This window comes from Lissotriton helveticus, chromosome 7 (genome assembly GCF_964261635.1).
Source record: "Lissotriton helveticus chromosome 7, aLisHel1.1, whole genome shotgun sequence".
In the NCBI taxonomy this organism is placed as follows: Eukaryota; Metazoa; Chordata; class Amphibia; order Caudata; family Salamandridae; genus Lissotriton; species Lissotriton helveticus.
The window spans coordinates 1788943207-1788960686 of NC_136068.1; the positions used below are offsets into that span (position 1 = coordinate 1788943207).

General features: G+C 46.1%; 1 protein-coding gene across 1 annotated transcript in view; it reads left to right on the forward strand.

Annotated features, from left to right (window-relative positions):
* The window catches only part of LOC144769716 (uncharacterized), a 105378-nt gene extending 88827 nt beyond the window's left edge, over positions 1-16551 (forward strand). Inside the window, exon 4 of the mRNA XM_078653898.1 lies at positions 16370-16551. Coding sequence (XP_078510024.1) covers positions 16370-16551 — 182 coding nt within the window. The remainder of the gene's footprint in view (positions 1-16369) is intronic.
* Positions 16552-17480: the final 929 nt, after the last annotated feature.

Consider the following 17480-nt stretch of genomic DNA (forward strand, 5'->3'; position numbering starts at 1 on the left):
AAGGAGAGGGAGTGAGAGTGAGGGGAAGGGAAGGGGATGAGATGGAGAGGGAGTGAGAGGGAGTGAGAGGGTGGGAAAGGGAGGGAGACAGAGAGGGAGAGAGAGGGAGGGAAAGGGAGTGAGAGGGAGTGAGAGGGAGTGAGAGGGAGGGAAAGGGAATGAGAGGGATGGAAAGGGAGGGAGACGGAGAGGGAGTGAGATGGAGAAAAAAGGAGGGAAAGGGAGTGAGAGGGAGGGAAAGGGAGTGAGAGGGAGGGAAAGGGAGTGAGACGGAGAGGGAGTGAGAGGGAGGGAAAGAGAGGGAGGTGGAGAGGGAGTGAGAGGGGGGAAAGGGAGGGAGACAGAGAGGGAATGAGAGGTAGGGAAAGGGAAGGAGAGGGAGGGAAAGGGAGAGAGAGGGAGGGAAATGGAGGGAAAAGGAGAGGGAGTGAGAGGGAGGGGGAGGGAAGAAGAGGGAGTGAGAGGGAGTGAGAGGGAGGGAAAGGGAGGGAGACAGAGAGGGAAAGGGAGGGAGAGGGAGGGAAAGGGAGGGAGAGGGAGGGAAAGGGAGAGAGAGGGAGGGAAATGGAGGGAGACGGAGAGGGAGTGAGAGGGAGGGAGATGGAGAGGGAGGGAGAGGGAGGGAAAGGGAGGAAGACGGAGAGGGAGGGAGGGAAAGGGAGGGCGACTGAGAGGGAGGGAAAGTGAGGGAGAGGGAGAGGGAGTGAGAGGGAGGGAGACGGAGAGGGAGGGAAAGGGAGGGAGATGGAGAGGGAGTGAAAGGGAGGGAGACGGAGGGAAAGGGAGTGAGACGGAGAGGGAGTGAGAGGGAGGGAAAGGGAGGGAGATGTAGAGGGAGGGAGAGGGAGTGAGAGGGAGGGAAAGAGAGGGAGGCGGAGAGGGAGTGAGAGGGAGGGAAAGGGAGGGAGACAGAGAGGGAGTGAGAGGGAGGGACAGGGAAGGAGAGGGAGGGAAAGGGAGAGTGAGGGAGGGAAATGGAGGGAGATGGAGAGGGAGTGAGAGGGGGGGAAAGGGAGGGAGATGGAGAGGGAGTGAGAGTGAGAGGGAGGGAGAGGGAGGGAAAGGGAGGGAGACGGAGAGGGAGTGAGAGGGAGGGAAAGGGAGGGAGACAGAGAAGGAGTGAGAGGGAGGGAAAGGGAGGGAGATGGAGAGGGAGTGAGAGGGAGGGAGACGGAGAGGGAGGGAAAGGTAGGGAGACGGAGGGAGGGAAAGGGAGTGAGAGGGAGGGAAAGGGAGTGAGACGGAGAGGGAGGGACAGGGAGGGAGACGGAGAGGGAGTGAGAGGGAGTGAAAGGGAGGGAGAGGGAGTGAGACGGAGGGAGGGAAAGGGCGGGAAAGGGAGGGAGAGGGAAAGGGAGAGAGAGGGAGAGGGAGAGAGAGAGAGAGGGACGGAGGGAGAGAGAGAGAGAGAGGGAGTGAGACAGTAAATGAGACAGAGGGAGTGAGAGAGAGTGAGAGGGAGTGAGAGAGAGGGAGTGAGACTGAGGGATACAGGGAGAGAGACAGAAAGAGAGAAAGAGAGAGAGAGATGTGTGTATGCTGGGTCTGGTGGCTCAGTGGACGAAGGTGTCCGCTGCAGGGACCAGTGATCAACTTCATGGTCAGTTTTTTGTATTGCTCTAGCCCCGCCCCCTCCCCCACTGACACCGCTCCCACCAGTGCGGCCCTCGGACACAAACCAAACTGTAAATTTGGCCCCCAAGAGAATGTTTGTGAGTACCAATGCTCTAGAGGGACAACATGCATATATATTTTACCTCTGAAGCACCTGGGTAGGTTAAAAGTCATGAAGTTTGTTTTATTAATATTCATTTCTAGCCCATATGAATCAAAGATTCCTAGCGGAATTTGCAGACCACCTGCAGTTTTTGATAGTGATAGTCTGCCCGCCCAGTTTGGGGGAGTCATTATTACAGTTGTAAAAATACTCAATTACCCATTGATGTGGAGAGTCAAAAAGGTTTAAATTCTATCCATTAATTATCCTCTGTCCAGCCATCTGGCCTATGCGTGGTTATTACAGTACAATCATATGATTAAAGACAGCAGTGGTTCGCGCAAACCCGTTTTTTTGAGAACCATCCACACTGTCTCCTGGGAACCAGGCTGAAAGCTGCCCTTAAATCTACAAACGCCATGTACAGGTGCTCTCGCCTCAACCAGACATCATCCAAACCAAGAGGTAGAAGCAAAAAACGTAGTTGATCATACTGGTATTCTCCCTATATCCAACCTGCAAATGGGAGAGAACCCTTACTTCTTGTGTTCAGTCTTGGACTCTGGCTAGGATCTATCTGTTGAACATTTTTTTGTACTCCATTGATGAGGCTAATAGGTCGATAATTAGCCGGATGGCCCCTAGTGTCTTTCTTGAAAATTTGCCCCTCTTCAGGTGGCAGGATTATCTGAGCCTGGTGCCATTGCATTTGAGAGCAGATTGATGATGTACGGACCCCAGATAAACGGTTCAGAGCAATGTAGGTTTGCCACGATTTTGTCCAACCCTACCACTCTGCCCTCCTTCATTGAGTCAATAGACATCCGTGTCGCATCTAAGGTGAAAACAATATATTTCAGATTGTCCTCCTCTGCACTCCATGAGACCCTAGTAGTGTTATTGTGGGAATCAAAATCCCGATTAGCTGACAGGTACCATGGACCATACCTCTGGTTAGTATGAAACTCGTCTACCTTGGAAAGAATTCAACTATCATTTGCAAAAAGGTGAAAGAACTCCTTTTTCTTCTTATGTTTCAAGTTATTGGCTGATTGCTTCATTTTGACTCATCTCACTCCCTCTTACTGGTAATCTGGATGAGCTCGTACATTTTCCTAGCAACTGCTATTGCATCCCCCCCCTTAACCACTTGATTAGATCAAACTTGGCCTTCCTGCACGAAAGATTACACCAGCTAGTTTCAGCAGCTGCACATTTTTGGGAGGATGCAAGCTTGGAAAAATGATAATTTAGGCGATCGACCATGCAACAGATAATAAATAGCATGGAGGTCGTGTTAGGAGAGAGTTGGGAATGGGAAACAGCCATCACATTGGATGTGTTACAATTCATGCGATTACAACATGGTCATTACAACGACCGCTTTGTTACATCGCAGTACCATAACAATGCAAGTTGTTACAGCGACTTGCTCCAGGGGGTGCTCTAAACTAAGGAATAGTACAATTTACTATTCCAACACCTTCCCTACTGTTGCACACACTGGAGTTGGAATAGTAAATTATACTATTCCTAAGTCCCGCATGCGCCCTAGAGCAAGTCATTGTAACGACTTGCGTTGTAATGGTACCACAATGTAACAACTCGGTCGTTGTAACGACCGCGTTGTAATTGCATGTGCTGTAAACGCATGCGATGTAACCAGCTATATTCTGTGGGAATATGGCTCTAATAATTCAGCAGCAGTTTCATATATTTCAGCATATTTTTTAGGGCAGTCTTTAATACGTGGTCATTAATTGCTTCTTCTGTTATTAGATTGAAAACTAGCTGCTGACCGAATGGCAGTCACCACCTTGCCTTAAACAGGAATGCCTGTCTGTGTTAACTAGAGGGCAATATGATCACTATCTGCTCTCTCTATACCCCTCATATCCCTCATGTTTACCCATAAGCGCAAGTCCAGCAGGATATAATCAGTATTACTTTTAATCATGGCCCTCTTGAAGGTGTGCCAAGGGGTGCGATCAGTGAGTGACCATTCCATGCCCGCAACCCATGTGCAAGAGCAAATAATTCTAGTTGGGATGCTGGCAAAGATATCTTTTTTTATTTAAGGGGTTGTTAGTTTAATGTTCTTCCAGACTCTGTCCTCCTCTTTCTTCAGATTGCATATAGTTTTTTGGAGTTCAAAGAACGTATTGAAGTCGCCTGCAACTAAAAAAGGATGACTAACAACATCATGATCCAAATAATCATCCAGAACATGCATGGCATGGTTGCAGAGTCCTTTTTTGCATTTTGAACAAAGATTATACACATTAAAACGTTTCACAGAGAGGAACATGGAGGAAAATGAGAAGACCCAGCATCAACCAATCAATCAATTAATCAATCAATCAATCAGAGTACTTGTAAAGAGTGCTACTTACCCGTGAGGGTCTCAAGGCGCAGCATATCCAGGGATCTTATGTCTTATAGCTTGATCTTTATATCAAGTGAAACTTTCATCCAGATGGTTAAACCCCCCGTTCGCAGATGCAAGACCAGAGGTAGATAGTACTACAGCTACACTGAAATTAAGAAAATCAGGTCTATGAAGTGGCAAAACTGCCCACGTTTCCTGGAAAAAGCACACATAAAAATAATCAACCAAACTGCCCCAGCTTAGGTCCCCAGACTTTGAGTTCAGTCCTGCTACGTTCAAGGAGAGTAGTCTCAATACACCCTGGTCCAGCAAATGGGCATTCCCAATAGGACGATCAAGATTCAGGGAAACACACAATCTTAGATCTGGCTGCCCTGTCTCACTAGAGGTATTCTCGGGTTTCCCAAATCCCACCAACATTTTCCTAGGGGAAGGACAGTCAACCTCATGTTGGTTGGGTAATGGACAGTCAACTGGTGATACTGGGTGATAAGTAAGTCAATCCCTACCTTATTTTGATGACAATATGGTAATAAGGGTCATTCATAGGAGATAATAGTTCAACATGCAAAACATCTGCATTACAGAAAGACAATAAACTCAGTCCCTGATCTAGTGTATTACCTTGTTTTTCATAGATGTGTTGTCCTCTCTAGAGGCAGAAGAAATCTTTGGGACATTTTTCATAAGCAGAGTCTGTCCACCAAGATTATCCGGCACATAGTGAGGAACTGTATTATCAAATTGTGGTCTATAACTGGCCAGTCATTGATGGTTACATTGAGAGGACTTCCTGTTTCCTAGGTCAAAGAACTGTAGCAAGCTCGAATTTGTAAATTTGGGAGGGGGGGCTTGCAACTATATGTGCAACTAAAGGGGCACCTATAACCCTATAAACCACATCCGATCCTACCTTGCCACGGGAGTCCCTCCAGCCAAAGACTACTCTCTTCGTTGCAGGCGGTGCTTTATAGTCTCTCTTCCAAGGGCAGGGTTAACTATCCATACCTTCCTCTGCTCTAAATGAAAGAACTAAAGATTGTAGGGAAACAACCTTTAAAGGTAAATCCTGCACCTGGGCTCTTGACTGCTTTACCTCTTCCCTTAGCGAGAATAGTATGTCTTTAACCTCCTCTCTGAAAGTATCATTATTGTTAACACCAGTCAAAGACATGCATGGGGGTAAAAATCCTTTAGTTCTACCTTTATTGATAAATCTAATGGTTAAAGAAGCACTAACAGCTGGTTCAGATGGCGAAAGAGGATTGAAGATAAAATGGCATTCTACCGCAGGAACACTTGTTTTTAATTGTGGTTGCGAAGGATCCCTTTGCAGGCTCTATGAGCTTTTCCATTATTTCAAAGTTGGGAACATTGGGCGGATATGTTAAATCACTACTGGGTCCTGGAGTCTGTGGATTCGTGAGAGGACCAAGTGTTTGCTTTCGAGACACACGCTTCATTTTTTCAAACATAGCCAGGACCTTGGAGACAGTTTGGGAAGATATTACCTGTTTACTGAGCTTTAAAATTGATACCACCTCTTATATCAAGTAAGCAATTGCTTCATGTGTACAGCTGGACACAACATGACTCATAGATTTTTTAATGCAAACACAAAGAGATGATGGACCAAGTGCTGAAACTTTTCAAACACTCACCCCCAGTCACAGATCTGAGTTGAATCCATCATCGTTCTTTAGCTCACTTCACCACCTCCGTTCAGGACCAGCTATATGCAAATCAGTCTTGACCCTGTGCCTCATGGGAACAGTCCAGCCCGAAACAAGCATCCTGGGACCGGTTTCGGGTGACACCCCTCTTCAGACAGGCTAGCTTGAATCCAGTGGCAAAGTCAGCAAGGGACCCACGTGTCAGCGCTCCGTCCAACATCTCTTTGTGTTTCCATAGATTTGTTTCGTCTCCCCGTCCCGCGAGGACTATCAGCGGCTTTTCTCTTCCACATCATAAAGGCGCAACCATGTTTTACTCTTCCAGTCAGTGAGTGAAAATAAGAAGTCTATAAGTACAATCTATTGAGGGAAAAGACAACCAAGTTATATTTATAACCTATACTGGAAATGAAAGAGACATTTGCAGACCATGCGGCCAACAGGGTGGTCCGGCCTGGCATATTCTAAGTGATGGTGGCCCTAGTCATGTCCCGGGCTTGTGCCCAGGAACGCCCAGTGCTGGTCCCGTGCCACTTGGAACCCAAAACGCTTATAAGAATGAGTTATGCTTTGCCCCCTGCTCCTCCTAACTGTGGCCTTCAAGGGCTGCTGTGGATGTAGTCCCAACACAGCAACACATAACATACATGTACGGCTAAGTTTGTGGTGCTAATCTGTGCTCATTTGTTGCAGGTGAAGATTTACTCCTTTCTTGTGAATCAGAGCAGTGCGCTTTGAGAAGATATATTTTTTTATATTGCATGTATTGATGAAAGGATGCAACATATCTTGCAGCAGCCATTTGACATTTAAATACCACCATTTTTTAAAGTGGAGAGCTACCTCTGGAGAGGTGTACCAGCGCTGGGGGCCGTTGGGAAGACAAAGCGAGCTATTGCCCAGAGTCACATGGTGCTGGGCTAACCTGTCGACAGCACCAGGGATTAAACTGTCAACCCTGTGGTCGGGAGTCAGGCACCCTGGCTGCTGTGCCACACCTCTTCCATTGCTGCTGCTGTTTAACCATTTCTTCTTTCTAATACAATCATACATTTTCTTTAAAAACCTTTACATTTTCAGAGATCACAGACAGAAAGCTAAATAGTTAATTAACTCTTGGCAACTTTTTCACACAGTTTAGCTTAACCACCAAATGAACCCCTACTCCATTCCCACAGGCAAGGTGTGAGTTTGCAGCTGGGCTAACCTTTCACTCCTTAGCAAAAGGCTTTCCCGATTATCTTTCTTTTACAGATCTTAATACTGTTTGTATGGAAAAGTTTGCACAAAGCAATCAATTTAAGCTGTATAAAATGCACTGCTGGTCCACATTGTGTTCAATTTTCCATATGTTGGATAAGCTAAATCTACATCAGCTTTTGGGCTTTTACATTCTGAGCAAAACATAGGGCCTTATTTATGAAGGTCTGCAACTCTTTTATGCCGCCGTTGCATCACATTTTGTGACACTGTGGTGGTGTAAATGATGTGCCATGTTGCACCACATTTACATTGTAAAGGCCTGCGCTACATTGTACCTGCATCAGCTATAACAAATGCAGGGTGGGCGTTCCCCTGCAATAAAAGATTTGTAGAAGTGGTGCCGTGAAATCCATGAGATTTCACTGCACCACTTCTAGGATGGTACTGCATCAATATCTTACGCCTGCCCTACAGCAGGTATAAGACTTACGCAGGCACTTTCACAGGCTTGCCCCATGTGAAAGGACAGTTTGCTGGAGTTGCGTCTGTTTTCAGACACACCGCAGAAATGCATCACTTTTGCGCCTACAGATACGCCAGTAATACCGACGTATCCATAACTCCTAGCGACATGGAGCGCCGTACATTAAATACTAGACCAGAAAGAAATGCCTTAACTGATGAAACAATTTTTAACAAACAAATTTACTCTGCAAGGAAGAAAGGCTCATTACTACCTGAGGCGTTGCTAATCGATAGCGATTTATTCATCAAATTCAAGTTATTATTTTTCAAAATTTTTCATTTTATATACAAATACTACACCATTATTAAAGACTCATTCACCTTATCAGACATGTCACAATCATTCAACATCAGACATACATATGTACACAAAACTGATAAATAAAGATTTTGGAGAATTACCTGGGAGGAAAAAACAACTTAAAGTGGTGGGAAAGGGAAAGTGAAGGGAGAAAGAAGAAACAAAGGTTGCTCAAACAGTAAACATCTGTGCTATACTCTATATATATATATGTACACTTGGAAATAAATCTCAATCGACTTGATTGATGGAACACACTGTATATACATAAATTAAAGCACTGGGTTTCTCAATTTTTAAATGTAATGCGAGCAACACTATGTACAACGGCCTACGCGTTTCGAGTCCCAATCAGTGGTTGAAAGGGGGACTCTCATCAGGGCCAAAGAAGTATCTGGAAAAAGAGAAAAATATCTCTATGAAAAAACTTAATTCAAGACCTTTTTAAGGAACTAAAGAGTAAACAACCATTCCTTCAAACAGCTTACCCCACTGGTCTCCTGGGCCACTTGAAAGGTGTAGAGGTGTGTATAATGTTGAGGCGCAATCAGGGGCGCTCTACCTTTGGGCGTAATTTCACTGGAAGGTAAGGGAATTTAAACATTACCTTCCGTTCCTCTCACAGACACGGCGTGCACATAAAGGGAGGTTTTTGACTAGCTCTTACCTCGTTGTGTCCTCGCGGACCCACGGATGCGGGGAAAAGGATGTTTTCACTGCTCTGTAGGAAAGTTCAGGCGGGCGATGTCCGGAGTTTTAGCCTAAGAAGAACGAAGGACGTGTCAGGGGCGGTCTAAGTCCTGAAAACGGACTCGCTAATGCCCACAAATACAATTCACATGGCCGGCTGGTGAGCGAAGTTAGCCGGTTATCAGGTTCACAGACAGATGGTACAAATGTTTACCTGCAGTGAGGCGGTACCTTTGCTCGCCAATGGAATCAGAACCAGCAGCAACAGACCAATGTTCAGAATTCTTTTTTAGGAAGAGGTCAGACACGCCCGAGGGCGAAAGTGAGATGGGAAATGAAAACCCGACGTCAACACTATCAAAACCAGTAGTGTCACCCATTTTTAACCTCTCACCTAAAGTTTTGACTGCAGCAGAAGAGAGTGTCCTTTCCAAGGGACTCTCGTTTGTACCATCGAAACGCACTGACTTCACCAGAATGAAAACTGAATTTATTGAGTTCTGCCGCAAACTAAGGCTCCTAACTTTCTTTGCGGAGAATCCTACTACTATAACCCCTGAAGTCACAGGGCTCCGGAATAAATCTGCTTTTTGCCCCCCGGGGCATAAAACACCAAAGGAGATCATAGTCTTTGAAAAAACTGTGCTTTCTGCAATCACTGCTATGGAAACGCAGAAAAAATATGTCAAATTCAACACTACAAAAGAACAGACTAAAGCACTTATGGACTTACAGAATGACCCCACCATCACCATAAAGCAAGCCGATAAGGGCGGTGCCATAGTGGTGTGGGACACTGTCAATTACAACGAGGAAGTCCTAAGGCAACTTAACGATCAGGAATGTTACAAGAAAATTGGGAAAGATCCGACATCTGAATTACAGAATCAACTCTTCTCTATCATTAGGGAGGGCTACGAACAAGGTTTTGTAGGCCCAAAAGAATTTGAATTTCTACAGAAAAAACATCCTAAGATACCTTTATTCTATATCTTGCCAAAGGTACACAAAGATGAGAATAAACCCCCGGGCCGACCAATTGTGGCGGGCTGTGATTCACTACTGGAGCCCGTCGCCAAATATGTAGATGTGTTTCTTAAGGAATTTATGAGCCTAGTAAAATCATACTTGCAGGACACTACGGACTTCATTAATAAACTTGACACCATAGAGTTTTGTAAAGGCAGTGACATACTGGTCACCCTGGACGTCACTGCTCTCTACACTCAGATCCCACAGGACGAAGCAGTGGCGGTGCTCACACACTTCCTGGAGTTAAGAGCACGACCAGTACAGGTACCAACCAAATTTTTGATCGATCTGGCATCCTTTGCCTTAAAAAGGAATTATTTCTGTTTTGGGAATGATTTTTACTTCCAGATAAAAGGAGTAGCGATGGGGTGTCCCTTCGCCCCAGAATTGGCTGTTCTTTTTATGGCACTCTACGAGGACACTTTTGTCTATGACAATAACCCCTTCAAACATCACATTGGAGCGTGGCTACGCTTCATTGATGATGTTTTTATGGTGTGGAAAGGCAATGAGGACGAACTGGAATGTTTTTATAACTGGTTGAACGCACGGACATTGGACATTAAGTTCAGCATAACATCCTCCAAAGAAAAAATATCCTTTTTGGATGTGGAAGTTTTCCCAAATGAGGATAAATTGGCGACGTCTCTTTTTGTGAAACCAACGGATAGGAATAAAGCTCTTTTATTTTCAAGTAATCACCCGAGGAGTCTGCGAGAGAATTTACCGCTGGGTCAATTTCTTCGCATTCGAAGAAATTGTTCTAAGAACGATGATTATAAGCATCATGCTCATAATCTAGTGACAAAGGTATGTGACCGTGGATATCCCAAAAAGTTGGTATCAAATTGTATGAAAAGGGCACGTTGGACCCCAAGAGAAACCCTCTTGGAACGACGAAACAAACCACAATTGAAACGCCAGGTGTGCGTCACTACATTCTGTCCCAATGCCAACCAGCTAAAAAAAGTGATAAATCAAAATTGTCACCTTGTAAAAAACCTCGAACAACGCCTGAATGAACCCCCACTATTTGCGTTCAAAAAAGATAAGAGCGTAGCCAATTTTGTAGTAAGAGCAGCCACTCCAAAACAAGCACCTCCTACTATTAGACAAATGATGGGTTTAAATCCAATCACAGGGCACCACAAATGTGGTACCTGTGTGTGCTGTGAATCCACAATAGAGGGCCCCCTGTTCCAACACAGGGGTATATCGTGGAAACATGAGACACACAGCAATTGTAAATCTAAATATGTTGTGTACGGAATTGTGTGCCCCTGTGGACTACTGTACATCGGCAAAACCAATCAAGAGGCTCGCCAAAGAATTTCCCAACATAAATCCAGACTCAGGAATCGGGTGGAGACTGCACCATTGGTCAACCATTGGAACAGAATGTCCCATGAGATTAAGGATCTAAAATGGACTATCATCTCCAAGGTGGAGCGTGACCCCCGAGGAGGTGACTGGGATGCCAGGCTCTCCAAAAGGGAAGCACTCCTTATAGTGAAGTTCAACACTGCTGTCACTGGCCTTAATGAACTTTCAGAAATTTATAAACTCTAACTTATGGTTCCGGCCGCCTGCATCCTCTTGCTTTGCACAGACAAGGGGGAGATCATGAGGTCTGACTTTACCTTGCGTTTAAGCATGGTATCCATAATACAATTAATGGCCATATAACCTGGCGTCCAACCCTATAATATGGGTCACTCACAGACATTTGTCTAAATCTGGCTCGACAGCCTATCAAAAATCCGGCAAAAACACTCTCGCGTGCATGCGCAATGGCTCAGCTCCTCCCGCGGGCCCCACCACTTGCTCTACTGGCAGGTGATCCCTTCGGTGAAAAAACCACAGGGCGCATGCGCAAGGGAATAGTATCTCCCGTGCGCCTCATTATTTGTACAGGCAGTGGACACCGGATGACTTCCCCCCGGCGCATGCGCGAATGATTAGTGCTTTGCAGACGCCAGAACGGGCGCCCAGGAAACCATTGCCACTAGGTGAGCCCAGTCTAAATAGGGACGTTTTGTCCATTCCCGGTCTTCTATAACTCTGTCACTAATACTTAGACTCCCATTGCAGGAGTCAACCACTTGACGGCTGAATATTGACCCACACTTCTGTGACGCACTTCAACCGAGCGAAGGTACCGCCTCACTGCAGGTAAACATTTGTACCATCTGTCTGTGAACCTGATAACCGGCTAACTTCGCTCACCAGCCGGCCATGTGAATTGTATTTGTGGGCATTAGCGAGTCAGTTTTCAGGACTTAGACCGCCCCTGACACGTCCTTCGTTCTTCTTAGGCTAAAACTCCGGACATCGCCCGCCTGAACTTTCCTACAGAGCAGTGAAAACATCCTTTTCCCCGCATCCGTGGGTCCGCGAGGACACAACGAGGTAAGAGGTAGTCAAAAACCTCCCTTTATGTGCACGCCGTGTCTGTGAGAGGAACGGAAGGTAATGTTTAAATTCCCTTACCTTCCAGTGAAATTACGCCCAAAGGTAGAGCGCCCCTGATTGCGCCTCAACATTATACACACCTCTACACCTTTCAAGTGGCCCAGGAGACCAGTGGGGTAAGCTGTTTGAAGGAATGGTTGTTTACTCTTTAGTTCCTTAAAAAGGTCTTGAATTAAGTTTTTTCATAGAGATATTTTTCTCTTTTTCCAGATACTTCTTTGGCCCTGATGAGAGTCCCCCTTTCAACCACTGATTGGGACTCGAAACGCGTAGGCCGTTGTACATAGTGTTGCTCGCATTATATTTAAAAATTGAGAAACCCAGTGCTTTAATTTATGTATATACAGTGTGTTCCATCAATCAAGTCGATTGAGATTTATTTCCAAGTGTACATATATATATATAGAGTATAGCACAGATGTTTACTGTTTGAGCAACCTTTGTTTCTTCTTTCTCCCTTCACTTTCCCTTTCCCACCACTTTAAGTTGTTTTTTCCTCCCCGGTAATTCTCCAAAATCTTTATTTATCAGTTTTGTGTACATATGTATGTCTGATGTTGAATGATTGTGACATGTCTGATAAGGTGAATGAGTCTTTAATAATGGTGTAGTATTTGTATATAAAATGAAAAATTTTGAAAAATAATAACTTGAATTTGATGAATAAATCGCTATCGATTAGCAACGCCTCAGGTAGTAATGAGCCTTTCTTCCTTGCAGAGTAAATTTGTTTGTTAAAAATTGTTTCATCAGTTAAGGCATTTCTTTCTGGTCTAGTGTTATAAGTGCTCAGCCTAACTGATTAGAGCCAACTCTTTATTGTACATTAAATACGGCGCATCCATAGTGTCGCAAGGAGGGTGCAGTGAAAACTGTAGGATCACAGTTTTCACGCACCGATGCAACAGTTTCTATAAATGAGGCCCATAGTCTGGTCTACTCCAGAGAAGGAGACATTTTCTGTGGGCCACCTTGCCACCAATCTCTTCTGGATTGAGGAAATGCAGTAGTTATGCACAATCCCAAATCCTCAATGCTTCCTCTAAGGTCCAACCTTCATGTGATAGCTTGTTAAATGACCAGAGCCAATAAATCAGATTACATTACCCCATCTTAAGAGAATCTACTCTGGTTCCTTGTGCTATCTAGAATTAAATTCAAACTGGCTTGAATAAACCAAGATTTCTTTATGATGTCCCATTTCTTATCCAAAAGATGAGCTTCAGACCACAGGATGCTCAAGTCAATGAAGAGCAAACGCCCTAAATACTGGAGAAAGAATTAGCCAACAATATGAAAACATTAAACCATGTTTTTTGGTGTTAGGCCGCCAGATGGTGTGACATTCCTCTGCCAAAGGCAAGTCCGTCTGCGCCTGTCTGTGACCCAACCATAAGCAGTGCCGGGACCCTGTATCTCCAACCTACCACCACTACGAGTCAGCTGCCCTCCTCGCACTCAACCCCGCGAGGAAAAACATCTGCCAGCAGTCAATGCTTAACATCACCAGTTCCCCTGCAGACACTCCTGACAATCCATTACCATCCACAGCACCCGTGACTGCCCCACCCACACCAGACTCCCGCACCAGTGAAACCCTGGAGTGCATTCTCCACAATGTACACTCCCTAAACAGACATACCATTGAGATCTGGGACCTCCTCAACACCCTCTCGCCAGACAGCACCTTCTTCACAGAAACCTGGACAAACACCGCTTCCGCCCCCCACGTTGCCAGCACTATTCCCAACGGATAAAAGATCCAGAGGACGGCCGGCCCCACCACCCAAGAGGAGGACTCACCATTGCACATAAGAGCTCCCACTGACTCTCTACCTTCAGTACGAGCAACTCCCTCTCCAACACTGAGCACCTCCACCTCCACCTCCACTTCCAGATCCAGACCAGACCCAGAACCACGCTTCATGGCACCTTTGCTTGCAGACAACCGGGGCCTCGTGCTCCTTCACCACCACCATTGCCAACCTCATCGCACCCCACTCCATCGCCTCCATGGACTACATACTCATTGGAGACCTGAACTACCACCTCGACAACCACAGTGACCCCAAATCCATCGCCCTCCTGGACAACCTCGCCAACCTCGGATTGAAGCATCTCATCACCACCCCCCACCTACAAGGTCAGACACATCCTTGACCCCATCTTTGTGGGAGGGACCAACACCCACTTCAGCCACATCTTGCAGCTCCTATGGACAGAACATCACTGCATACACTTCTTTTCAACACCACCACTGTACACAAGCCGGCCCCACTGCCCCATGAAGGAACTGGAGCAAGGTCACAGAGGAGCACCTAAACTACACCCCTACCCATGACCCCCCTCCGCCACGACCAACTCCACAGCCACGGAACTACACCACTGGATCACTAGCTGCGCAGACAAGCTCGCGCCCCTCTGCCACCCAGACAAATAATGCCCCCTGAAGGCTGCCTGGTTCACCACCAATCTCCAAGAAGCCAGAAGCTCCTGCAGACATCTCAAAAAATGATGGAGAAACAGCAAAACCCCCAAAGACCAGACCACCCACAAGAAGTACGTGACAAAATACCACCAACACATAAGAGCCACCTAGAGGACCTGCATTCATAACAAAATTCTCACCAACACCAGAAATTCAAAGGAACTCTTCAACATCATCCAGCAGTTCATCAAGCTCCCCAGCGAAGCCACGGATGTCACGCCATCCCAGGAACTCTGCATCAAGTTCACCTCCAACTTCATCTGGACATCAAGGTTCTCTACAACAACTTCAGAGAGCATACTCCAGAAACCACCCTCCCCTCCAGCAATGACAGCAAGCCAACCATCACCACCGAAGATACCACCACCATGAAGAGAACCTACTCAGGAGCCCCTACAGAAAAATGCCCGACACACATATTCAACAGAGCCACCGCCGCAATAGCACCTGAACTACCCTGGACCATCAATGCCTCCTTCGAATCCGGCATTTTTCCCAATGTCTGGAAGCAGCCTCTCCTCAAGAAACCTCGGCTGACCCAACCTGACCTACCTGAAACTACCGGCCCATCTATCTCCTTCCATTCGCAGAAAAAGTCACTGAGAAGTTCGTCAACACCCAGCAGAGCACCTTCATTTAAGAGAACGCCATCCTTAACTCTTCCCAGTCCTCTCCCCAACCTCTCGACCGCCTTTGACACTGTCTCCCACTGCACTCTTGCAGCCAGACTCCACAACATTGGCATACGGGGTTCCGCCCTCGAATGGATCTGCTCCTTCCTCGCCAGCAGAACCCAATGGATCAGACTCCCACCCTTCCTCTCCGGACCCACAGAGGTCAACTGCAGAGTACCCCAAAACTCGTCGCTCAGCTCCACGCTCTTCAACATCTACATGGCTCCCCTTGCCGCCATTGGCAGACAGCATGGGCACAGCAAAGTATCCTACTCCGACAACAACCAGCTCATCCTCTCCCTCACAAAGAACCCAGAAGAGACCGGACTCAGCTTAATGGAAAGGAATAAAAGACGTTGCATCCTGGTTGAGCAACAGCTGCCTAAAACTCAACTCGAAGAAGACAGAGGGCCTCATCCTTGGACCCTCCCTTACCGCTTGGGACAACACCTGGTGGTCCTCTTCCCTCGGCCTTGACTCACCAGATCAACGCAGTAGACTCCAACTGCGTCAACTCCCTTCGTATCCTCCGCAAGACCTTCAAGTGGTCCCCCCCAAAGTCAGAAAGGCCTTCACGCATGCACTCATAACCAGCACTCTGTAATCAACAAATCCCTGCTACACATGCTCCAGACCATCCAGAACACTACAGCCAGACAACAAATCCCTCCACAACATCGGACCCAAATACCTCAAGGTAAGAGTCTCTTTCCATGTACCCAAAAGAATCCTCCGCTCTGCAGACCTCACCCTAGCAGAGACCCCGCACATCCGCAGAACCGGAGCAGGTGGAAGAGCCTTCTCTTATGTCGCGGCCAAGACCTGAAATGAGCTCCCAGTCAACATCAGACGCTCTCCTACCCTGCACACTTGATTGATTGAGCATATCTGATTGAATCGAATGTTCATGGCTTTCAGATAGGACTTAAAGACCCATTTTCTAGACTTTACCTCTTAAACTAGCGATCTGTTCTGCTTTAAACATCTTTCCTCTATGAAACCTGCTGTTTATCCTATGGCATCTGCTATTACCCGAGCCTCTGCTCTGCTGCCTCTGTGCCTAGGCTTGCTCTATCTACATTCTACAAACAGATAAAATTAATACCCTGGAAACCTGTGATAGAGTGGGGTTTGATTATTCAAGTTGTGCCCTCTGTAGTTTAAGTAATAAACGCCATTCCTGTATTTTGCATGTTGTATTATAGGTGGTAAAGTGTTCACAACATTCAGCAGGTCTTGTTCCATTATCCCAGAAGATTACTGTAACCAAATGTTCAGCGCTTCCAGTCATGAGGAGTACATTATTCGGGTTCACCTAGAATGCTGCAACTCTACAGATAACTGCAACAGAGGATCCTACAACAGTGAGTACAAATTGGGAGCCTAGTACTACAACAAGGGTGACAACTACATTGTACACCATCATGGAGCACAGTAGAGTACACTGGGGGGGTAGAAATGAGAGAGGATACAATACATCCTTCCCTGCAATACGGATGACTAAAGTTTAATATTTATTATAACCCTGACTGTTATCCTGAGTGGAGCTTGGGTAATCAGCCTTGCCACACATGTATTATTGTCTGCGTGCATTCTGAGTTTAACAAAAGTGAGACAGTACCCCATGCACCAGAAACATCTGTAATCTGCCTGTTTGTTCAAAGATTTAGAAAACCAATTTGAATAGCCTCAGTGTTCCCTCAGATTTTATTCGCTATTATTTAATTTGGATAGGGAACCATCATTTCAGGGGTTGCAGTTAATAGTGGTGGACATTGTACATTTTATTTTTTTTATTTAGTAATTTTTATGTTAGGATTGGGAATGTCCTCTAAATGGTAACATGTATGTGCAAGCATGCCATCAGTAACCCAGTTGCATGAAGTTTGGTACTTGTTTTTTTCCACACATCAATCATGCACGCACCCTGTGCTTTAGGTGATCCAGTAAGATGTGAGACCAACAACCTGGCTCGGTCATCAGAAGAATGTGCCAAGCATACCCTCAAGCTAACACAAGACTACTTGTGTACAATTTTGCTTGAATGTAGTGCCTAGGCTGTGCTCTGACATCTAGAGTCGATGTGTGTGGGTACTGTGCGTATGTGGTGCTGACAGCAGGGGCTCACAAGTGCATTCTTCACCAGATCACTGGATACATTTTAGTTAGCCCATGGTACAATGTAGCACAAAATGTTTATTGTGGCTTAGCCGCCCCAGAGAAGATAAACCATTGCTGGCTTTTCTGGATTAGAGGGAACAGCCACAGGCACTGAAGTGTGGGAGGAGGGAGGCAGGGCCGCTGCAGAAATACACC